Source organism: Dipteris shenzhenensis, chromosome 24 (genome assembly GCF_047967505.1).
Source record: "Dipteris shenzhenensis isolate YYH24624 ecotype China chromosome 24, Dip_SZ_1.0, whole genome shotgun sequence".
In the NCBI taxonomy this organism is placed as follows: domain Eukaryota; kingdom Viridiplantae; phylum Streptophyta; class Polypodiopsida; order Gleicheniales; family Dipteridaceae; genus Dipteris; species Dipteris shenzhenensis.
The window spans coordinates 13402735-13427749 of NC_141619.1; the positions used below are offsets into that span (position 1 = coordinate 13402735).

The 25015-nt window shown below is 40.7% G+C and overlaps 1 protein-coding gene across 1 annotated transcript; it reads right to left on the minus strand.

The window, feature by feature from the left end:
• Positions 1-724: 724 nt before the first annotated feature.
• On the minus strand, positions 725-6813 carry LOC147886241 (uncharacterized). Its single transcript, XM_087395475.1, has 6 exons — positions 6463-6813; positions 5538-5690; positions 3542-3635; positions 1984-2066; positions 1696-1849; positions 725-1338 (listed from the first exon to the last, which is right to left on the minus strand). The coding sequence occupies exons 1-6, from the start codon at positions 6667-6669 to the stop codon at positions 1103-1105; spliced, it is 927 nt and encodes a 308-aa protein (XP_087251601.1). The 5' UTR covers positions 6670-6813; the 3' UTR covers positions 725-1102.
• Between the last annotated feature and the right edge of the window lie 18202 nt (positions 6814-25015).

Here is a 25015-nt window from a genome sequence, read left to right on the forward strand (position 1 = left end):
ACCTAGATAGACGTGGCAACCTAGATAGATGTTGAGGGATATTAGGGGATTGTAAGGGTATGTGCCGCACCCATTAAGGAATGCACGAAGGCCTGATGTGGGAGGGCATCATGATGCTCAAACTTTTGCCTGCATAGGGGAGGTATTCCAAGGATAGATCTTGTAGCAGCACTTTCAAGCAATGGTGGCATGTGGACTTGATTTCAAAGTGGCACTAGAAACTCTTATACACATTTGTGCCTATCGTATGGGCTTGAATAAAATCTGAAATTTGGATATCAACCCTCCTATCTTTTTGAGGTGCTCACAAGCAGTGCACAAAGACACCATATGCCTCCCAAGCCTTGTGCCAAGTGGCACTATGCCCCAACCAGAAAGAACCCCACAAAACCTACAAACAAGCTTAAGTTCTAACTTGATGAAATGTAAGCAAAATCATTCACTAGAACTATAGTACAGCAGAGCAAGGACATCTCGAAGTGAGCATTTGTTAATCATCTAGGGCTGCTTATCACCTCGGCCTCTCAATATCATGACAAATGCAGCTCAATAATCAAAAGTATTAACTTATCCGCACTGCTGATAGCTACAACCTCTCAATATCATGACAAATGTACCCCAACAATCCCAAATATTAACTGATCCACTCTGCTGATAGCTACAATATGCAAAGTTTAAGTCTAAAATGAAGGACGCGCATCTTACAGGAGCATTGCAAGAGAACTGGAAGAAAATCATCTATAAATTAAACACATTCCAATTCATCACCCCATACAAATGATCCCTTAACTTTCTTCCTCTTGTTAAGGCATCAAATTATGAAATCACACTTCAGAGGATTCCATGTAACCAGCTGTTCTGTTGACATGACATGTAAACCTTAGCAGTCATAAAGGGATGCAAAATCCAAAACTCTAATACTAATGCTTTAAGTTCTATTCCTACAAGAGCTTTAAAAAGCTGTTTGTTTCCTATACAATACTGAAATATAGATATATAGATCTCATCCAGACAAAAGGATAATTTGTCCCTTCGGTCACAGATGCTACCCAGCAAAACCAGAAAACGAACAGCACTTGACATGTCAGGCACATCAGAGTGCTTACCATGTAACCTCTTGCCTATCCCATGAAGTGAATTTGCCATTGTCTTCATATCTAGCTTTATTAATTATTCCTAGGAGCCTCTCAACAGCATAATCTGTTGAAAAAAGTTTCATGTGAGGCACTTTAGCTGAGTAAGGCCTTGATAAATCTGTATTTACAGTGCCTGGGTGTAAAAGGCAACAGATGATAGGATCCTTGCGATGCATTGCTTCTAACGCCAATGATTTAGTCACTGGGAAAAAGACCACACCATATGAGTTCAATATATCTCTCTCAATCAATCAATCAATCTATCTATCTATTAAAAAGAAGAAATTCACATGCATGTATGTACAAAGGACATTAAAAACTATTGTGTGTGCTTGTCTGTGTCAGAGTGGGTATGTATATTCCAAGAATATGGGCTTTGGATGTAAATGCAATGTGCATGCCTGCACAAGCACAAGCACGTGTGTCTGAATTCATGTGTGCACATGCGCACATGAGAGAGAGAGAGAGAGAGAGAGAGAGAGAGAGAGAGATGTGCAGGGTGTGAGATTGACAATAGCTATTTGCAATTGGCCCAAACAGGTTGAGGTTGATTACGTACTCATGTTAAGAGCAGTCTTTGAAGCCCGGTAGCCATACCAGCCTGCAAGTGTGTTATCTTTTATCGACGAGGCCCTAGCACTAATGTTTGCGATAACAGCTCCTGCCCTCCCTGTCCCAGTGCCTTTTCCTATCTTCAGCAGCTCCCAAAAATGCTGTACAAATTTCAAACTTGTGAACAAAATGAAATTTGTAAACAAAACACAACAGCATACCCTCAGCCTTAATACATCCACAATTTCTACAGCCATACAAAATGTGTCAGAAAAAACCTCAGCACTGAACTTACCTTAGCCACAATCATGGGACCAATAGCATTGACCTCGAACGGAATCATCAATTTCTCAGGATCACACCTGGATATGAGAACCTCTGCAGCCACACAATTGACAAAGAGTCCCTGGAAATTAATCTGCTTTAGACAAACAATGTTGTATGGAGATATCAAAGACAAGCTAAAGGATGAAGCATTCTGAAGGGCTGGCCAGCGGCCAAAGAGTCTAAATAAATGGTTTTGATTTTGTCTTTCGTGTAATGGTTTTGATTTTGCCTTTCATTAAATCAAAACCACTCATATAGACTGTTTGGCAGCCAACCAGCCCCAGAGAATCCTCAAATCTTCTACATTCTAGCTCACAAACATCAGAAGCAGGGGTCCTTCACAACAATGTTTACATGGAGTTTCTCATCGAATGGAAGGGCTTACAAGACAACAAGAATTCCTGGCAGTTCATTAGCATCATGTAAAGAGTACCCTCACATACTACTTGGTGATGGACAGCACCATACAGGTACAAAAAAATAATTATTTGGCGTATGAAGAGAAATTTACATCAAGTAGGTGCGAAAGTGCAGTGAATTTGTGAAAAGTAAACAAAGCAGTAAACTCACATGAAGGAAAAGATGTGACACAGGTGGAGAGATGTGACACCAAACTCAGGGGATAAGTCCCTCTATGACTAGCCAAAAACCTCAGAGAACTAGTGCTAAAAGAGGGTAGTGGAGAGACCCACGTATTGCCCCCTCACCTCTACAGTCGGCCTGCTTATCCTGGGCTGACTGCTAGGTTGGTCTGACCCAACCCATGGGGTTGGTTCTGCGCAGAGGTGACCAGACAAGGCTAGCTGGGTTACCTGACCAGGTGGGTGGCTTGGTAAGCCCCCCAACCTGGCCTTGGAATAGGCAGCAGCGGAGCAACTCACCATCCCCCCGAACATGTGCTGTACCCTGGTGCAGCCACTGCCACTGGTATCCAGGATCAGGTCTGAAACTAGCATGACACCCTCGCAGAAAATGTGACCCGGGTACATGTCCATCCCTCCTACTCTAGGGAGGGTTGAAATACAAAGGGAAGATAGGTCGCATAGGCATGTGTCAAGCCCAATCACCTGAAGTACTTCAGTTTAGAAGTGCTGACGAATGGTAATGAGGTATACCACCTGCTGTTTGGCTCTCCTCTCTCTTACCCTTAGATACCCACTCTGTTACTCCTCACACACGGACTAACTCTCCCTTCTCTTACCCCAACCCACGCATCTTGCTCCTCCTTTCAAAGAAAAGGAATTCAATTTGATGTACTTGGTACTCATGAGCACAACACACACAAACCAACACATTGCAACCAATACACAACTGATGGTTCAAAGGCTGATTATGAAGTTCCAACATCTCTCACTCAAGAACATACGATTGAACTCTCAATTCATTTTGCATGAAAATATGTCAAAACTTATGTACGCATTCCACAACATCAACTTTCTACCCAGCTACTCACAAAGGGTTCATGGCATTTTTACTTGAAATAAAACCTTTGAACATTCATAAAATAAACAATGAATGTAACTCACCTGGCTCCAAATGGTTTGGTATATGTAAAACACCAGCACAATTAACTATAAGGTCCACGCGTCCATATTTCTCACTTATTTCTTCAGCGAGATTCTGACGTAAAGCGAATTACAAAAAATTATCAGTTCCAGGTCCTCATTATCGAGTATCACCTTGCTCAGCCAAGCACATACAATTGAACTCTCAATCTATTGAGCTCTACAAAACTTATCTATATGGGTTTAGAACATGGAAAATACTGACACAATGACCTACAAAACCCAAAAGTCCATGATTATTAAATGTTTCTTTACATCTCTAAGGATGCGAATCCCCACCACTTTTACAGCACTAGTTCCACATTTACATATTCCATCAAGAATTAACCATTTGAAAATTTCATCCTTTGGCAAAACTTACAATTCATATTGATTCATTTAATCGAACAATAAAGCAAATTGCAACGGCTGTAACAATGCCCATAGTTGCATACTTCATTCCTAAGGATTCAATATTAGGTGCAAATTTTTCCAAGGTCTCACTATCCTTCATCCTGGACTGATCTATCTATGGTAAATATTTCAAAAATACAATTGCACAGTAATAATGTTGTTTATAATTCCAAGCTTGGCATGGTATTCCTAATCAACGAACCAACTTTGTATCATCATAACCAAGGTTGTATTCTTGTAGCTCATTCTCTTTGTATCAATCGTTGTTTATAACTTACCCTAGGCTGCAATGTGTCAAAAACTTGTGTCGAAATCCTGTAGCATTTCAAGGCTTCAGCACATTCTCACCACCTTCAATTGGCAGTTTCTTGGGAGCATGTAGCTATCAAAGTATGCATTCAATTCACATTATACATGAGATCCCTTCAAATGGTACACAATTCATTGATGACAACTCATACAATTCTTTAGCATCAATTTAACAAGCATGTAATCAAATCAACGTTGACCCATACTTACAACACAATCTTCAAACATCAACATTGGAAAAAGTTTACAGATACTGCCAAATTTTTTAGAGGACATTCTAAAATCAGCAAATTTTTTTAACAAACATGAAGCAAATTTATAAAACACCCAAAAGAAAACAAACAAGCACGTACCCTGCATTTGAATTCTTCAAAACAATGGCCATGAATTGTTTGCCTACTATTTGCACTTCGCATAGGCTCTAGATATTGGACATGGGTCTTCTTAGGTATTTGCTCTTATGTCAAAATTAGACATTGAATCTCTGCTTGTGCTAAAGTTCATAATTCTTGGAAAAGTGAATGGCTCTAATTGATGACCTCTTCCATCTTTAGCGAATGTAGAATTACAAAATCTTCCAAGGACATAAAATCATGCATAGAACAAGATAAAAGACTTCAAGCAAAGGTGTCCACAATACAAATAGATTTATGCCCAAAGCACTCAAAGTTTAAGTGAAAACAACAATATGATATCAACGTGCCATATGTATTCTATATAAAGTATGAAACAAAAGAAATAAGGAGAGAAAATAGAGAAGAATAAAAATAAAGAGACAAGAGTTACTAAGGTAACATAGGACACATTACGACAACTTTTCATCGTCATTGCGAATCCAGTATGAGCAATGACAAGTAAAAACACTTGCAGGGAGGACACTAATAGAGTCTCCTCATCGTCATCCCCCAAAATGAAACACCCTCCAATAATCGCAACGCCTCCCTCAACAAGAAACATGTTGGATTGCTTGAGTAGAAGAGTAAACATGTTAAACATATACCAGCCACAAACCTGCAGAAGCTTGCAATTAGGATGGCCCTTCAATTTAAAACCACATTTTTTTATTGGAAGAAATATATAGTAAACGTATAGTCAAGAGAAAGCAACCGAGCACAAAAAAGCAAATAAATAAAACACAAATGTCCCATATTCCATACGATCATGAGACTAAAACCCCAACTCAGTTACATAAGTGTTAATGTCAAATTTTCAATACACAATAGTCCAATGCCCAAGTATGGTTTTAAATACTTGCCTTAACGGTATCCTCCTTCGTCACATCTAGCGTAGCAACTTCCAAGCGTACAGGGTGCCTTCTCTTTAGAGATTGAAGACCAACAGATGCATCAGGGTTCCGCGCTGTCCCGTATACAACAACACCTGGATACTTAGTCAACAATTGCCGAGTCTGCAAAATAACGTTCTTTATTTGAAAGTCTATCGGGATAACCGGTTGCAGGCATAAATCACAAATGAAGCTTTATATTAGTTGCATTTGACAAACAGGAGGACAACATAGCCAAATCTGTGAAAGGCTATGGATTACAGATTTTAGTCCAGCAGGTCAAAAATGAGCTGTTATCTGTTCCTCATGGCTCCCACTGTCCTGGGCCTTGCAAGTAGAGGAATATGCATGGGTCAGCAGGTCACCATCAAATGGCTCCCTATTATGGCAGGTCGCCATTTGAAGATGACCTGGGAAATGGCAACTGCTGCCCCAAGCCCATTCCCTAATACGTCAAAGACTACCTGAAAGTACGAAAGCTCTTAAAATCATCCAATGTTCTCGTCTAGAACATTCCTACATGCCAATTAAGATTAGACCGTAAGAGGCAAAGATGAGTTTGCTGGGCAAAACGGTTTCTCCATTTGATTGGTACTATTGTCTGAATAACATAACGTGGAGTTTCAGTGACAATAAAGTACATGCGGACTGATACGACTGAGACTATAGATGATGACGCGTACATAAGAATAGAACTTACGAAAAAACCACAAGAAGACAGTTAGCATGTAGCCCGAACCTGCTCGTCAGGTCAAGAGCTTTCCAGCCCACAGAGTAGACATTGCAAAAGTTGCTCGCTAACTGGTGCGACAAATTTATCTAGCAGAAGTTTTGCATGGTAGTGTCCAGGGACGCATGGTCAAACAAGCAGGGAATTGTCAGGAGAAGCACTCACAAACTCGAGACCCAGTCCTCGGGATGCGCCAGTGACCAATGCGACGGGCTCATCGTATTTGTCGGGTCCATCATCGTCGGGTTCCTCGTCGAAGAATGTGGAGATAGGAGAAGAGGAACGAATGAAGGGAGAGGGGAAGGGGGGGGAAGCAGGTCGAGGTCTCAGAAATCTGATGCCCGAGAGAGCAAACGATCTGCGAAGAGCCATCTTTCGCACTGTCTCTCTCCTCCCAAAACCTCGCAAAATCCTTCGACGCCACTACAATGAAAGAAAACCAGACTCTCTCTAAGGGTTTAGGGTTTATCACAACTAAAATCTCACAATCAAAGGGTTTTGCCCAAAGACACAATTGAACAAGAGACAAATGTACCTTCAAAAGACCTCCCACATTGGAAAATTTCCCTTGTCCTGCAGGCCCTTGAAAAATGATCTACCATTTCCTTCTAGTGCCCTTTTTTTTGGCCTTCCGGTGTCAATGGGCAGCCTAAGTGATGCTAGGCTAGCTTACAGAAGCGAAAAAGCCACAATTTGTTTATTCACGAATTCGTACCTGTGTGGATATTCCACGCATCGCCTCTCTTCTGGTCAGTGTTTCTCGCGCTCTTGTCGTCCACGTGTCTCGTCGCATGCATTTCACCTCCGTTTGCATGTATGTTTGCTACGTTTGCATGGACGGTCGTCGTCCTAATCTCATTTTCTCCCGCACCATTGTCGATCCTAGAGATTTCCAAAATTTTGTAACAACCGGTTTCCTTCAATCTCATTACATTCGATTTGATCATCTTTCACATGGTGAATGCCTACTGCATGATCGCAGGTGCTTCCATGGCGACACTCTGCATGCTACGAAATCAATCCTCTACGCTCCACTCCTAGAATTGTCTGATGACGATGATGCGATGCTTCTGGAGAATTGATCACATGTCCCTCAGTTTATTCAACTAGAACGTGTATGGCATTTGGGCACAATAAAAATTTTCCATTCTGTTTCGATTGGTTCAAGAATTATGCCCTCGTATTTGTGCTCTGTAGGAGATTAAAGTTGGTGATCTGGTCTTCAAGATTTGGTTGCCTCAGGTTATTATCTCTTTGCTAATGATTCATCATAGAATTGTCTCTCAAAAGTTACTATGATGTGCTGTTAAATGCGAAAGCAAATAATAGGATCTTCATTTGCGTGACCTGAGAATGTAGGCAGTCCAACTTATTTGGCAATGCTAATGCTTGCAAAGGTGGGTACTCTATTGATAGGTGCCACCTGACTTGAGGTATTTTTGATTGGCTCTCTGTCGCTCCTGTTTTGTGCAAAATGGATTCGGTGCTGCTTCTAGTACAATGAAATTCCTAGTAGAAGCAGCCTCTTTGTGAACTTCCACCTCCAATACCAAAGCAGAAGGAGTGTCCTTGCGGACTTACACCTCGAACAGCGAAACAGAAGGAGTCACACCGGATCTAACAGCTATTGTATTGTTCTAGAATCGACCCATGAAAGAAAGTTGCACCTCGAACAAATATGGGCTTCCCAAACTGCCTATTTTCCTCTCTTCCTATTAATGATCGCTCCGATCCGTGTTGAGCCTTCGCCATTTTTCATTCAATGGTGATATTTCATTTGTCCCCAACAACGTTATCAAGCGCTATGTACCTTGGGCGACAAATCAGATGGAGAATGTCACCTCAGTAATCGACACCATAGCCTTCGTTATCGTCAAGGTGGGATCTGGATGGCCCTCCAACAGACATGGTGATCATTACCCATAGCCCTAACCCCGAGGACCGCGCGATGGTAAAGAACACAAACTACTCCCAATCATGATTCCCTAGTGAGTAGCAATGTTTTTTGGCTTCTTTTACTTAGCCTCTCTTGTCTGCGGTAGCTGTCTTTTGTGGCCGATAGGAGGCACATGCTCACATGACTAGTGGAAGAGTTCGTGGATGGAGGGGTCGTAATGTATGTGACGAAAAAAATTTCTAATTTGTTAGAGATTTGAAATATATTTACATTCAAATTACACAATAGCGGATGCCTTGCGTCAACACCATTCACATAAATCAAACTCAGACACACACTTGCCAAAGATCCTGCTGCTAGCCTACATAGGAAAAGCAGCGAAGGCAATTAATGAAAACACGATACACACTGCTCTTCATCTACCTTTATTAACAGGTACATATACATGTCTTTCTTCTGAAAAGCTTCAACTGCTAGCCACACAATACAAGGACGTCGAGGCACTCTTGATAGATGAGATATCTTTGGTTGGAAAAAACACGTTTTTGGCAGCAGACATGCGGATGAGAGAGATCAAGCATAACCACAGAAAACCCTTCGGGGGGGTAGATGTCCTACTTTGTGGCAACCTCTGCCAAGCAAGCCCAGTGAAAGACTCCTAGATATTTGCAGAGCAGGCAACAAGCTCATCAATGCTAGGGTCATTTTGGAGAACTCATGTCAAATACTACAAGTTGTTGCAGCCAATGCACCAAGAAAACACAAGCTTCTTACAGATACTGAACAAAATAAGAACTAGCACACAAAGTGATGAGGACATCCAAAATTTGAATGAGCAGCACTTCCACATCCCCACCCACAAAAATAGCATTTCATGACTTCAACATCGATTATAACTCTATGAGGAAAAAAACACTTAAGCTAAAAGAATTTCTCCTACACAACAAGATGCACCAACTAGTTTCAGAAAGCACAACTGTACATGGGTCCACTATTGACCAAATCTAGACAAACTCGGAAGAAGAGCCCTCTATGTACGGAACAAACTACGTGTACTGGTCTGATCATTCGATACTCTACACAACAATACAAATATAATACAAGGAAAGAAGAAACCAAGGGAAAATGGGATTTCTCTAGTAAAAAAAAAGGCAACATCATTTACTTTTTTAGGAACTCTTAATTAATCCTACAAAGAACCAACAAAGTGGCAGGCCTATTGAAGAAACTTCAACTTGTTTTTTAAAATAAAATGCTGGATATATTAAAGGGCTTGTCACGCCTCAAAAAAAGACCAAGTACAAAATTCAGCTGACTACAAGGGCAGACACCCACGATTTGCGTTGTTAGAGCAAGGAGATGCAACTGCTTAGACAAAGGAGCCAATGCTGAGGAGACAGTACCTAATCACTGGGGATTTCTCCCCTAACATTAGACCAAGATCCCTGATATTCGCCTTGATCATAGCTATTATGGTGGACTCCCTATGGCCGAGCATGATCTAGACCTTGAAGGCCAAGCAGTTTCTCATATCCTTCTAGTGCCCTTGAAACATGCACCTTCAAAAGAGCTTCCACATTGGAAAATTTTCCTTCTATTGCCCTTGAAAAAATGATCCACAACATCTTGATGGCTTCTAAATTACCCTTCCAAATGAAACCCTATGCTACCCTTCAAATTTGAGGCATGGGCCACTACACACTCCCTCAAAGCATGATTAGTGAATGCATGATCATTACATTTGCTTGGTTTATGGGCAATTCAGATCATCATCACGGTCACACATAACGTAGGGTAGGGGGGCATACTATAGAGGGCTAACTTTTTTGCACTAATCCATGGTGAAAATGGCCTTCGTGAATTCAAAGTCGTCAAGTAGTAATAAGGAGCTAATTTTTATTTTTACACTTTTTGAAAAATTTGTGGCACATAGAAAATTATGAGAGCCAATGCTTAGGTCACATGAGGGCTAGTACTAAGGCACTGCTCATCCCAAAAATGGTGAAAGGAGAGCTTGACACATCACCTTTTTCTATGAGGACTACTAGGTGGCACTTGCCTCCCTATTGGGGGAGCTGCTAACATTTTAAAGGCACCCGCCTCTTTACCATCTTTCCTTTACCCTAAGGGTGTGTACACATTAGGGTTTTTACACATTAGGGTGGACGCCCAAGTGTCCATTTCAGTGAGCCAACGAATTTTCAGAGTTAAGCCCACCCATACAAAAATGTGTTACACATTGGGTCAATGCCCAAGAATTCAAACTCCTACATGGATGCTAACTCAAGCTTTTCAACAAGACCCTGAATTGGATGATAAGAGGAGCATTGATGAGAGGGCTGAAGGGCAATGAGTGTGTAAAGCATGAAAGATATGGTGCCCATACTCTATGCTCATTACTCGCACACTGTGCCAACAGAATTTGAGGGGTGGGCAATGAGTGTGTAAACACCCTAAGTAAATAATCCTTCCCTTAATAAGTGCAGTTGAGTGGTGGGGCATGCAAGCTAATCCCAACTAGTTGGGAGATGCATGCTCTCTCCATTGGCAGTAGCTGTCAGCTGCACCAATGAGGGTGCAACATGTGTAGGTCAAAGGGGTATTTATTGCAGCAAACCACAAGCTCAAAGTAGCACCCTCGTTTACAGGAGGGGCACAGTTGCCAAAGTGACTCGATGATCTGCTTCTATAAATCAAACCTTTGAGTGAATATGACTACCAACTGCCGTTTGAATACATCATGAATTCGTGAATCCAGGGTGAGTCATGATCATCCTCTTCCTCGGTACTCCCAATGGTCATAAGCTCTCCAAAGGTTTAGGCTTTATCACCTACACCCTACAGTCATGGAAGTGTATTAATTGATCCATTGTTAGATTTGAATTTACCTTGAACATTAAAATTAAATTTTGGGTGTTTGCAATTTTTTGACCTATGAACAAAAAAGTTAAAATGTTTTTAATATGACATTGGTATTTGAATTGTTATTTAAATATTTACAATCTCGTGGTAGTAGTTCATATACCTTAGTCTAAGTTATAGGGGGTGTGTGTGTGGCATTTTGTGTTGGAAATCCCGTCCTAATAGAAGCAAGAGAGTGCATGGGTGAGTGGGTGTTAGCAAGCCAATGGGATGTAGGCTTGTGGATTGGGGCTGAGAACCCTAATCCTAGTCTTTGTATAAGAACACACATGGGCGAAGTGTGTGGGTGTAGAATGAAATATCAACTTAGGAGCTAGATAAGCTTGGTCTCTCTTGTCTCTCTCACCTCTCCCATGTTTATGCATCTGGAGAGTCCACTTGAATGAGCTTCCACCATCTTTCCTCTCCCTTGAGCATTCTGATCCATGTTTTCTAACATGCTATCAAAGCATCAGGCTCTTTCCTCTCTATCTTGCCACTTGGAGTCTTTTGAGTTGACAAAAATAAGGTGGTTGCTGGTTGTGGAAGCTACAAGGGAGGCATCTATTGCTACCATCAAGGTTCTTACAAACTATTCTTTGGTTGCATATGATGAAGCTTTCTATCAACTGTTATGACTCATAGTCTGGAAGCGTCTTGCTCTCCATTGCCATCATATCTATCTTGGCTGGTGGGTTATCACTCAATCGGAAAGAGAAAAGTCTCCTCAGCCATTCTTTGTTTTGTTGTGATCAGCAAAACAGGCCGAAGTTTTTTGTAGTGGCTATTAGTCCTCTGTTCTTTTGTGGCTGTTGCTTTCAAATTGTTCACTAGTCATGAAAGGCTTTATCGCATCTACGTCTTTACGTCATTTGAGGTGTGAGGAGCACCGAACATTTTTTTAAAATTCAAAATTAAACAAACATATTTCATTTCTCTACAACATCATCTTAGCAGTCTGCTGCATAGGCTATGTTGAAAGTTTGAAGGGCTTGTTGTTCTTGTTGTATTTTTTACACATTTTTCCCAGTGATGTGACTTGAAGGCTCTTGTAGTCTTTTGTTCTAGAGCAAACTACAATAAGCCATTATATGATGGAGAGCCCTTTGTGTGTGGCGGTCATTCTCGAATCATTGCAACATAATAGTTGTGTTTCGGCCTATGTTGATCGTCGCTACTTACAGCAAGAGCTTCATCTCAAGTTTCTTTAGCCCTTTCATTGCTTGGAGCCTTCATTCAGCATGTGCCTCAACTCATTCTTCTCTGCAAAGACTCGTTTCTCCCTTGTGCTTCTTAGATTTATGGAGACAAAATCCGCGATGGCTCCTCCTTTATTTTTTGGGCCAAAGTTTATTTCTAAGGTTCAAGGGTGGCTATAGTCCTAGCACGTGGTAGTAGTTTGTAACCTTGGGCAATCTCTTTTCTAAGGTTCTAAAAGCAAGTCATCTTTGTAGTTGACTAAATGTTTTTTAAGGCATTTAAGGAGTTGGTTTTTGAGCCATTTTTTGGCTGTTGTTGCCTTCACCTTTTCTGCATATTTACCACTTAAAGCACTTGTATTTCTTTTAAAATGGTGACAAAAGAAATTTCTTTTGGGCATATCAAATCATTTGATGGGGAAGGATTTCATACTTGGCAAACCCAAGTAAAATACCTCCTAATGTACAAAGGTCTATGGCCCTATGTGAAAGGCATGAAGTTGATCAAGGACATTGTGAAGAGCAAGCGTTGGATGTCATTGCTCTAAACCTTCATCCCAAACGCAATCATTTGGTGGTGGGAGCCATGTCATCAAGGACAGTTGGATCGACTCTATGGAGCAAGTGGCAAGCACTCTTGTATTGCACTAAAAGAAAATTTGTTTGGTTTACGCATTTCCAAAAATGAAAAGCTAATTGACTTCATTAGTGAACTCCATAGTATCACAACACAATTGGCCACTATTGATGCTAAGGTGGAAGAGGAGGATGTGATTACCCTGCTCTTGAAGAGCAATGCCCGAGCCGTATGATAACCTCTTCATAACCTCAAAGCATCTCCCTGACCCCAATTTGGAAAGCATTATTAGTGCTTTTTTCAATGAAGAGTGCAACATCAAGGCAAAGGAAGGAGAGGGTGCATCTATGTCAACTAAACGGCAGACCCTATCCATGGGCCATGGAAAAAAGAAAAAGTTTTTTAATGGGTTCAAATGCAATTTTTGTAAGAAAAAGGGTCATGATGAGGCCCATTGTTTTCACCTTCATGAAGAAAGTGCCATCATTGTGGTGAAATAGGTCTTCTTGCAAAAGATTACAAGAAGCCTCGTGAAGCAGGAAACTTTGTAAGCTCGTTGAATGACACCTTTGATGGAATCCTCTTAATGAAAGAGGAATATGCATCTTGTACATTAGCATTTTCTAGCTGCATGCTATGTAATCTTGTTTGCAATGCTTAACATGTAAGTTTCACATGTTGGCATTGAGAGGGGGTGTTGGAAATCTCTTCTTAGTGAAAACAAGAGAGTGCATCGGTGAGTGGGTCCTAGCAAGCCAATGGGATGGAGGCTTATTGATTGGGGATGAGGACCCTAACCCTAATCTTTGTATAAGAACACACATGGGTGAACTGTGTGGGTGTGGAATGAAATCCAAACTTAGGAGTTGGATAAGCTTGGTCTCTCTTTTATCTCTTGCATCTCCTATGTTTATGCATCTTGAGAGTCCTCTTGAGTGAGCTTCTACCATATTTCCTCTCCCTTTAGCATTCTGATCATGTTTTCTAACATTTTGTAGGGCCAAGTTAAAAACTAAATAGAGAGCGGGTAGTGTGGAGTGAACACATGAAAACAATGATGGTTAATGCTTCCTTCATCGTGTTTATTTTGGAGTCTTCAAGTATCATTATTTCATGGTTTGATAGCAAATTTTCAAGTATTTGATGAGTGCAAGATGTGGAAATTTTGTAGTTTCATGTTGGTGGTTTATAAACGCATATGAGTATTTAAAAATTTACTTGTTTTTCTCACATTTGCAATTATGACTTTAATGTCATTTTGTTGTAATGTTCAGTAGAGCCTACGTGTATGTCTTTGTGGATTATTGATTCACATGAAGTGTATTCATTTGGATTTATGATGCTAAATGAATTAATAAAGGAAAAATTATTGACTACCATGAAGTGTTCTAATTGTGCTCATGCAGATTTATGGTGTTTGTTTCTTGGAAAGCAAATGATGTCTAATGCAACTAGGCTTGATGTTTGTTTCTAGAGGCAAATGATGTTTGATGCAACTAGGACTGCTGTAATCCTTATGTCTATTTTGAATTTAGGCACGTGTTCTATAATGAGATCAAAAATTGAGAGAAAATCTCTTGTTACGTGTGTGCAGGGGGATAGGTTCCAACTTGTGTCATTTCTTAAGGTTGTTGATGCCAACCACCATGTACGCCAACTCTCATTTTTTTTTAACATTGTGTATGATAACTTATGTGTATGGATGTCTTTTAGAGAAAAAGATAGCCTTTCTATTGTTAGTCCCTATTGCTCGGCTAGGTGTAGGTTGTTTCTTAAGGTTGTGTATGCAACCCATGCATATGGATGCCTTTTGTAGCCTTTCCATTGTTTGTCCTTGTGCTCTATGGATTGTTCATCTAGCTATATGTTATATTGGGAATTATACTCTAGTTAAGATGCTTATTATTGATATCCATATCGCATTAATCAGTTTATGGCCTTTAAAGCTTTTATTCTTGGTATGCTTGGTTTAACTAAGCATATTTTTTCCTTCATAACTTACTTCTATTTTGTGTTCATGGCACCACACCTCCCCTTGATGCCATGATGTAGAGGCTACTACACGGTGGTAAGATGTGAGTTACAAAACAACACTCCCCTCAGTGTATACATTACTATTTAAGGTGGCAAAGTGTGGTATTACAGCATGACATCACCTCCCCTGGCCTAGAATAGCTATTCTTGAGTCTCAAATGGTCAAGTTTGATAAAAGAAAACTAGATCTACTCATCTGATGACCTTTTACAATCATGGGTTGAGGTGGTAAGGTTTTCTTTATGGCTCTTAGAACATTTTTCTCCTCTTTACTTAATGAACTCTTCGCATAGTTGGCCTTTTGGTTCTTCAATTTGCAATCTTCTTCCTTATGTCCTACCTTCTTGCAAAGGTTGCAATTTGGCTTGCTCTTCAATCTGCATTCACTTTGATAGTGACCCATCATTCTACAATGGTAACACTTCTTAGTTGCATTGTTGAAGAGTGCTTGTTCTTCCTAATTGTTGCTACTTGTTGTTATAGCGCAAATAGAGATGACAAACATCCCTCAAATGTTGGATCAAGCATACACTCATTCAATGCATCCTTTTCTCTTACATTTGCATCTATGCCTTCCAATTGGGTCATGATACTTTTTATCTTGTTTGGAAATTGTGCCAAGGATTCATTGAAGCTCATAGGACTCAATCTTGTTTGAAAATTGTGTCGAGGATTCATTGAAGTTCATTTGAAACCCATAGAACTCAATCTTGAGATGAATTTCTTAATTCTTTGCTTTAGCTCCAAACACCATGTTCAAGTCATCCCTGACAAAACATGTGTGCCTCAGGATCTATGGAGCACTCTAAGGTGGATGGAACCTATGTGGAAACATGATGAAGAGAGTGCTCATGACATGTACCTCAAGTCAATTAGGTTCCAAGATAGATTAGCTTGGACTCATAAAGAGAATCTTGAGATAGTGCAAAGTGCTTGATTTATATTACTTCAAATGAACCTCCCTTTTATAGGTGAGGGTACTTACATCCATTTGCTTGCTCACATGTGGGATATCTCCTCCATGCCATGTGGCAGCTTGTCCTTTGCTCATACCTTTGCTCTACATGTGCTCATGGCACCACAACTCTCAACACCTCCCCTTGGTGCCATAATCCTTTGGCTACTGCAAGGTGGTCAGATGTGAGTTACATTCCATCACCTCCCCTTAGTGCATACATTGCTACTTAAGGTGGTCAAGTGTGGCTTATACATGTCAGTACCTCCCCTGGGTGCTTTCATAGCTACTCTCAGGTGGTCAGGCTTGATTACAAAATATAGGCAAGGTTGGCAATGTTTTCACTTTTCAATGCTTATGTCGATGTCGTTGTCTTCTTCTCTTAACGTAGCTTGATGCATGATGCTTTGTTCTTCCATGTGCCTTAATGCTTTGTGTGTGGATGCCATGCTTCGTGCTATGGTCATCTCATGCACTTGTGCTTTTGGCATGCTTATGACAATGATATGTGCATTCATGCTTTGCTTTTTCATTTGTTGCAAAGGTCTTACCAATTGATTTCTTTCAATATTGGCAGTGTCTAATTGCATACAATGATTTTGACATGACAGGCGCGTAGAGCTCAAAAAGACGATCACTTTTCCTTTTTGGAGCGTGTGCAAATTCCTCTTGGATTGCAAGTTATGGCTTGTCAAAGATTCTGTGAAGAAGAGGGCCTTTGATGATGTGGCACAGGGATTCACATGCTCAATTCCATACTGTGCTTACAAAGGGACTCTGTGCTTAGGTGGCACTGCTGACTGTGCATGCTTATGTGGCAGTTAACCAACCCTAACTCTAACCATGGTGAGTTAAGTTAACCAGACCATGATTAAATCTTATCTGCCACGTGTCCTAAGGTTGAACCTTAGAGAAGAAACCTTTGAAAAATGTCTGAGGAACGTTTGCGTTGCTTCTTCATCTCAACTTTCAGAAATCGCAATTCGGAGCTGCGATTTTAGTTTTCTTTGCTCTCTCCCCTTGACTTTCGGTGCAAGAAGCTCCTTCGCCCTTGCAAGTGTGCCTTACTCAAATGCTCAACATGAGTCTTGGTCATTTACATCTGTTTTGTCGCTGGTGGAGAGGCTGCGTGAGTCTTGGTTGCTGTTGTAGTTGAAGCTCCAGTCAGTGGAGCAGAAGTTGAGGCAGCCAATGGAGAGGCTATGGCACAGTGCTTTCATGCTTTGAGGGTGCTGCTCCATCAGTTGCGTCGGAAATAGGTTGCTGGGTCTTGCTGAACCATAGGTTATTCGTGAAGCTCGTAGAGGTAGGCTACTGCAGTCTGGGCAATGCTGAGTCGTTTGGAAAGCCTTGAGATCCAGCCGTCTCTTTAAAGCTCTGATGGTCTTTTATGTTGGCGTCACTGCTAATAGAACACTCATTTGAACTCGATCGGCTACAGATCTACGTGGGCATTTGATGGCATAGATGCTCATGAGCCGTCCGCTTGAGGGGTTGCGTTGTGGACTGTAGAACTTGGATAGTCTTGGAAATCAACGACTTCTACATTAGCGGGCTGCAGAAAAAGAGAACAATGGTCACGGATGAAGGTCGATGGTCGCTGCTATCATTTGGATCTTTCTACTTCAGTGCTTCAGATCTTCTTGTCCATCGTTGTTTGAGGCTTCTTCTATTTAGTTGTTCCCAGTCAAGCCTTGTTTTGCATGTGTGTCTTTATGGACTCGTGGCTATTCTTGCATTCTCCACAAGCCCATGCTTCCCTGCAAGCTTTCTTGCTCAACTCTCAAACTCTACTTGGCTCAGTCGTGGGAGCTTGCTTTTGTAGCCCGCTGCTCTTCTATTGCTTCTACTCATGCTGCCTTCATGATTGTCTATTTGCTGGGACACCCTCTGAGGCTCAACAATCTCCTCATAGATCTATCTCACAAAATAGATCTTTAAAAGGAACTCTCTATCTCTCTCTCTCTCTCCCTTTCATCAGGAATGACAAAAATATCTCAAAGCAATGAACAAAATTTTTCATTCGATGGACGGAATTCTCTCAATCTAAATCTAACACTAACCTAGGAGAAAACATGTGCTCCTAAGGCAAGCTTACAACTAATCTAGGAGACTAGACCTAAGCTCTGATACCATGACAAAACATGTGTGCCTCAGGATCTATGGAGCACTCTAAGGTGGATGGAACCTATGTGGAAACATGATGAAGAGAGTGCTCATGACATGTACCTCAAGTCAATTAGGTTCCAAGATAGATTAGCTTGGACTCATAAAGAGAATCTTGAGATAGTGCAAAGTGCTTGATTTATATTACTTCAAATGAACCTCCCTTTTATAGGTGAGGGTACTTACATCCATTTGCTTGCTCACATGTGGGATATCTCCTCCATGCCATGTGGCAGCTTGTCCTTTGCTCATACCTTTGCTCTACATGTGCTCATGGCACCACAACTCTCAACAATCCCATGCACCTTTAGCATGTTCCTTGGAGTACATGTGATGGATTAGTCTAGTACCCAAGTGTAGCCCAATGAATGATAATACTTATCCATCTTTCTCCTCCCAAATTTCAATCGGTCCATTAGGTATTTCTTCTTTAACAATCGTCCATAACGTTTTGTGCACTAAAAGATACTTTGTTTTGGTAGCCCAGATTTGGAACCCTTCCCTAGTGTACTTCTCAATGATTGAGGTGCTTAATGCTATTTGTTTCAAAGGTCTCACCAATTGAATTCCTTCAATATTTATCGTGTCTAATTGCATAGAATGATAGGGATGTCATAAGCATGTAGAGCTTAGAAAACTAATTACTCTTCCTTTTTGGACCTCATGCAAATTATTCCTAGATGAAAAGTCATGACTTCTCAACATTTGATTAAGAAGAAGGGTCAAAATGATGATGTGGCAATGTGTGATGATGTGGCATTGTGTGATGATGTGGCTTAGAAGGCCATGTGGCATGCTGATGTGGCAATTCTACCACATGTGCTGCTAACATGGTAGTGTGATGATGCAATAGTGGTGAGTTGCTAGGCTAATGATGTGGCAATCATGCCATGTGTCACACATAAAAAAGTCTCATCTACTAAGTGGCAAATGTTCCACGTGGTAATTTCTTAACAAAACCTTAGCCAATCCTATCTGGTGCATGTTATGCCGGATTGTGGTGATGGTGGCACTAGTCATCAATTCATCCCATGGTTCCATGTTTGCCTTTGCTCAAGTATGTAGGGCAATTGCCTTTTCTAGATGGCCAAAAGGGTGTCACCCCATTGAGCAAATGCAAATTGGTATGAAGCATATGTGCAACATGGGGCAAAGGGAGAAAACTGGAGCAAAGTGAATAGTGAAAGAGAGATAGAAGGAAAGATTTCAATCATTGAAAACTTGAAGTAGTCTTTCTATTTCTTGGCAAAATTAGCTTCAATATATTGAATCATTGAAACTTGAAGTAGTCTTTCTATTTCTTGGCAAAATCCGCTTGAATACAAATAGCTATGGGCTGCACTACACACACAAGAGTTGCCTATGTTGCAAGAACAAGCCTAAATTCTAGGACCCTAGAACTTTATATACAAGAGAACTTACTAACATTCACACAATGGGTACTACGAACCTATTTACAATGGTTCACACCTTCCTTGTTATAAGGGTAGGTGATATAACTTTGTATCTATTCAGGCTAATATACTTTATCCAAGCAAATCCTTCATGCATATCCTTTGATGGCATCCTTGGTCGTATAGGTTGACTCATTGTTAGGTTCTTTCACCTCATGGTTTACACTTGCCACATACCTCTAATAGTCAGGGACTCAGTTCATCATGTAGTTTCATATGACTTGTTGCCTAGTGCCACCTACGAATTGGGCATTCTCCATATGACATTGATAAAAAACTCGAGCTACTCCTTGGTTTGTCAACCCCTTTGATTGGTAACTCCATTAATTCTTATTTTGGGAGCTCTATTTGCTCACTTCATCCTTCGGTATGCAATCTTTCCCTTGGCCAAAATTGCATCCTTGAACCATTGGTTTTGGGGGTTAGCATTCGCCCCACCTTTGGTTTGAGCCATGCCTCCTTGTGGCTTGGATCTATTGGGTTATTCCTTGCCACATGGTAGGGTTCGAGGGATGTTGCATTCATGGAATAGGTTGTTAACCTATGGAGGTATTTGGCTATAGAGATACCATTCATTCAATAGTAGAGATCATTGCCCATGTTTAGACTGATGAGATCAAATCATTCCTACTTCATGGATTCTGGGTGACTAGAGAACACCGTATTAGATAAAGTGGGACAAAAGTTGCATTTTGGGGATTTCAAAATTGGGTGGATTTCATTAAAATTGGGAAAGGCTTCATTAAATTTGGGAAAATTTTCATTGATTGTGGGAATTTTACCAATATTGAATATGATAATATTTGGAATTCCAATGATTATGAAAAACTTCATTGGTTGTGAAACAGTTCATTGCGTATAACAACCGGAACAAAGCATTTGTGGTAGAGTTTGAAAATCATGTATTTGGTGGTGTTAATAAACACCATCTAGGGACAACATGTATATTTTACTTGAGGTGTTAATAAACACCAGTTGGTGGTGTTAACAAACACCATGCATAGTGAGTTCCACTAGAAACAAAGCAGTTGTTGGTGAAGGTTAGCTTCTAAAAATTGTCATATTATTAATATGCAAGTACCCATTGACAAGATAACAACAATTGAGAAACATCACATGAGAACACACCTTACAGTGGAAGTTTGGGAGATTAAGAGGTAGAAAATCGACACCATTTTCTATGCTCTGATACCAAGCAAGCTCTCTTGTGCTTTGATACATACACTCTGTGGAATCTTGATCTTCTTGGGTCTATTTATGGATTTTGACATCCATGACTAGACAATTGCATCAATACACTCCCATACCTGTGGATCCAATTTATTCTCTGCCCAATACTTGTTCCAGCAATCAACATAGGCATCTGCATCATTGAGCCCCTTTCTCTTGACTGATGGTGCCCAATACTGAATTAATAATTTCTTGAAATTAGGAGAAGCAGCATCCATCTCGGCACTTGATATGGCAACTCCAAGCCATATGGGGTATATAGGATCTGATGGCCTCACCAAGACGAAGTCACCTTGCTTAACATCCACCATTGGTCTAAACTCTTCCCTTGGCTTACCTTTTAGAGGCCCACAATAGTGATCATTCCATTCCTCATAGTCTTGGAGATCATTAATGCAAGAATCTATATCATCCTCCTCATCAGGAGATTGTGTTCTTGGCCAAAAATCTCTGTACACTCCTATCTCTGAGATGTTTTCCTGTTCGAGCTCACCGATCATGGTTTTCCAATAGTCTATCACTGGCCTAATGTAGGACTCATACGATGCATTCTTTCCACTTGCACATCTATCCCAAAACTGAATGTAATCCTTTATCCCTGATATTACTTGCAAGTGATCTCTCACAAATGTAGCCATTGGCAGTATATCCGGACAACCTGTTGGCAACAATGATCGGCCCTCACTATCTTCCTTCCATAGCTCAATTCCCCCTTCAATGGGCATCCAATTCGGCGATTTTGGATGCACCTTGTACTGCATCATTGGTCTGTCACCTTGCATGTAAAATCAAAATTGTAATGGCTTTGCATGTCCAACTAGTATTTCTTGCCCATCACATAGGTAGCCATCCACATAATCCTTGAAGTTAGGAACCTGTGTAAGAACAAATGGTGCCGATGAAGATGATGTACATTTTTTGAATGTATCCATCAGATGTGGGAAAGTGAATATTTGTCCCACCCGCAAGCTCTGAGAAAACCTGCTGAACATTGCATCAATGTCCTCATGTGTGTGCCCTACCATCAATAAGCCCAATTGAACTGTCTTGAAAATGCCCCTTGCTACATGAAGAGAAAGGTATGCAAACAAGTATCTATTTTTGTTCTCAAACCCACAATTATCTAGTTGGAGTAGCAAGTTCTCTGGCAGCTTTTGGAATGGTGGCTCAATAGCAACACTTACCTCTAAAGAGGGTGGGTTTTCTCTTATATTTGATGAAAAAAAATTCATACATGTGTCTGTAGCCCTTGCAATGGAAATTGTCATGGCCTCCGTGATAGACTTCGGGTCACTTTCTGATACAGTTTCTAGATTTGCATTTGTGATCGTGACATCTACATTTTCAGACAAGCTAGCTCCACTTGTGGAAACATGTGCACTGTAATGGGAGTCCAAAGCGTTTCTTGAACATAGAGCATTCAAAAGGTGAGCATTGCTTCTAGGAATCCCATTGGTAGCAAGGTCTCCAATGTCATGCATATCCATCCTCTCAAGGTTGCGCAAACAAATTGAGAGCGATCCAATCGTTAGGTTGGGATTAGATGGCCACAAACCATTGAAAGTGAAGTGTCCATAATGACCGTTTCCATGCCCATGGGTAATCATTCCAATGAGTGAAACCTGTAATTGCCATGCAGAATTGGTGTCCTTGGATCTCACCTGAAGTCTTGGAATTGCCGTCTTTTTTTGGTCCATCTTATCATGGATTATGCATACATACTTTTTTGGGATATCTCAAAGTACCTATGCCATGCATAGTATAAGTTCCTACAACTTTGTTGCTGTATCATATGCATCTTTCTCTCTTCCATCAGTGAATTGCGCTCATCTTGACTTTTTGTGGCTACCAATTGAGCCTTAATCCGATTGCACAAGCTACATTTAGAGAATTCACTCGTCTTAGCAAGGGCTACATTTTTTAAGTCTGATTTCCAAATCTTGCCAAATGTGGATGTGGATAGGCTCTGATAACCACATTGATTAAGCGAAGTGTTGACCTCATGTAGGACGTCTATCTTCTTATACACTTCAGGTATCACTTGCTGTGTCTCTCTAGAACCATCTTGCATGGTTCTACTCTTGTGAGGCATATGCTCTGTGCTATTATCCACAAAGTGTCGAATGAGAGCCCTTCCCATACGTATGTGCTCCCTGCTCCTCCTCATAATCCCTGAATTGCCATGCACATATCACTGCACACCACTCTCAAATTGCTCCATCGATAAAATGATGTCCTTGGAATTCCATGCATCTCATACCATGCTCTACAACAGACATCCCGACCGTTTATCCTGAAGTTGTAGCATATCCTCCTTGTGTAGTCATGATGCCAAGCCATTGACAACACATCGTATATAAAGTTTGTACGAGACTCCAAGGAGCTGCCCAAAAGTTATTCCTTAGATTCATTAAGAGATCTCGCTCCACATGTTGGCAACACCTACTCCCACAACAATCGATGGAAGAAACCTGCTGCACCGAATCTAGTGACATTTTGTACATTGGTGTTGGAGGCTCTCTTTGCTTAGGCACCCTGTTAATGAAAGTGTACCTTTTTTTCTTTGATGTTGGATCATCCCTTTTCAACATTTGATCATTGACCAACTCATCTATACCAGCAACGTGGTCCATGGGCACATATTGTTGCAATGGCCTTCCTTCAAGTAAGGTAATCTGCTTGATGGGCCACTTTACTAGGCTAAGAGAGCCGACATCTTGCATAGAAGACCCTAAGTCACTTCCTCTAATTTGTTCTTTCTTTTCAATACCCACACCAATGCAATCGTTACCCAATAGGTCAAAGTTTATAGAGTCACTAGGGAAAACATATAAGATCACACGTTCCCACACGGTTTTTGTTTTGCTGTTATCCCATAAGACAACCTTTTTCTCTTTCCAAGATTCACGAATGAAATTGTTAGTTTCCAATGAAGAAACTAGCATTGCCTCAACATAAGGTTGCTGAGGCTCACTTGGTGTAGCTTCTTCAGTTACCACATCATCTACCAACATGTTTTAGAGAGCCCTTAGCCCACTTGACAATGCAACAAATTGCCTCACCAACAAGCACTGCATCCATAGTAGGAAATGGCAAGAGAATTTCACTATTGATAGACTTCTCCACTATCACCGATACATTTTCTGTTCCAATCTTCACACCACTGCAATAGGCCTTCGGATCTATTGCACACACTCCACCAGTTCCAACCACTTCATTCCCCACCATCATCATGACCTTGTCCCCACTTCTGATAGCCATCCCCTGTCATTACGATTACGGAGAATTAATTATGAACAAATTACAACCAAAGAATTTCATAAGACAATCAAATATGTCCTTCTAGAGGGGAAGAATGGCATTGGTGCAAATCTCTAGAATGCATGAATGAGTCTATACAAAATTTTCATGAAAGCATGAATTATTTCCTTAAAAATTTTAGCAATTTGATAAAACTTTTTCTAAAGCATGAATTATTTTCACCATCGTCATGACCTGATTCATGCATGTGATAGTAGCCATCCCCTCTCATTATGATGATAGGAAATTAATTATGAACAAACTACAACCAAAGAATTTCATAAGACCAACAAAGTTGTCCTTGTAGTGGGGGAACATGGCACCAGTGCCATTCTCCATGTGGGATTATGGAGAATGGCATTGGTGCCATTCTCCATGTGAATCCAGCTTTCCTATGGAGAATTGCATATCCCATCTTCCCTATCACTGATACATTACCTACCCCAATCTTCACACCACTACATCACCCATTTGATTCGATTACACAAATTTAACCTGTTGCAACCACTTCATTCCCCATCATCTTAACCTTATCCCTACATGTAGTAGCCATTCCCTATCATTTCAATTACGAAAAATAGGAAAGTGAGCAGATTATAGCCTAAGGGATTCACAAGCCTAGTCAAATGACGTTCAAGTGTGCAAATTCTAGCTTCATAAAATGAGAGAGCCAATCTTTTAAATTACAACAATGCAATGGGAGAATGGACCTAGGTGCCATTCTCCCATTACAAAGCTCTCAAATTTTCAAATTTGTAGAGGGAGAGTGGCACTAGTGCCATTCTCTTGTTACAATGTCCTAAATTTTTGCTTTGCAACTGGAGAATCAAACTAGTGCCATTCTCCCACTGCAATGTCATGATTAAAAATTTGGGCTTTGAGATGGGAGAATCGCATGAGTGCCATTCTAGCATTGCGATGTCTTGATTCAAAAAAATTTATTTGAAAAGGGGAGTGGCACCAGTGCCATTCTCCCCATGCATTGACTTGAGAAAAACATTTGTC

Coding starts and splice junctions, on each gene's coding strand:
- LOC147886241 (XM_087395475.1), bottom strand. CDS start 6,669: ATGGCTCTTCGCAGATCGTTTGCTCTCTCGGGCATCAGATTTCTGAGA. Junction 5,691..6,462: donor GAGGACTGGGTCTCGAGTTT/GTGAGTGCTTCT, acceptor GTTATTTTGCAG/ACTCGGCAATTGTTGACTAA. Junction 1,339..1,695: donor AAAGACTGCTCTTAACATGA/GTACGTAATCAA, acceptor TCTTTTTCCCAG/TGACTAAATCATTGGCGTTA.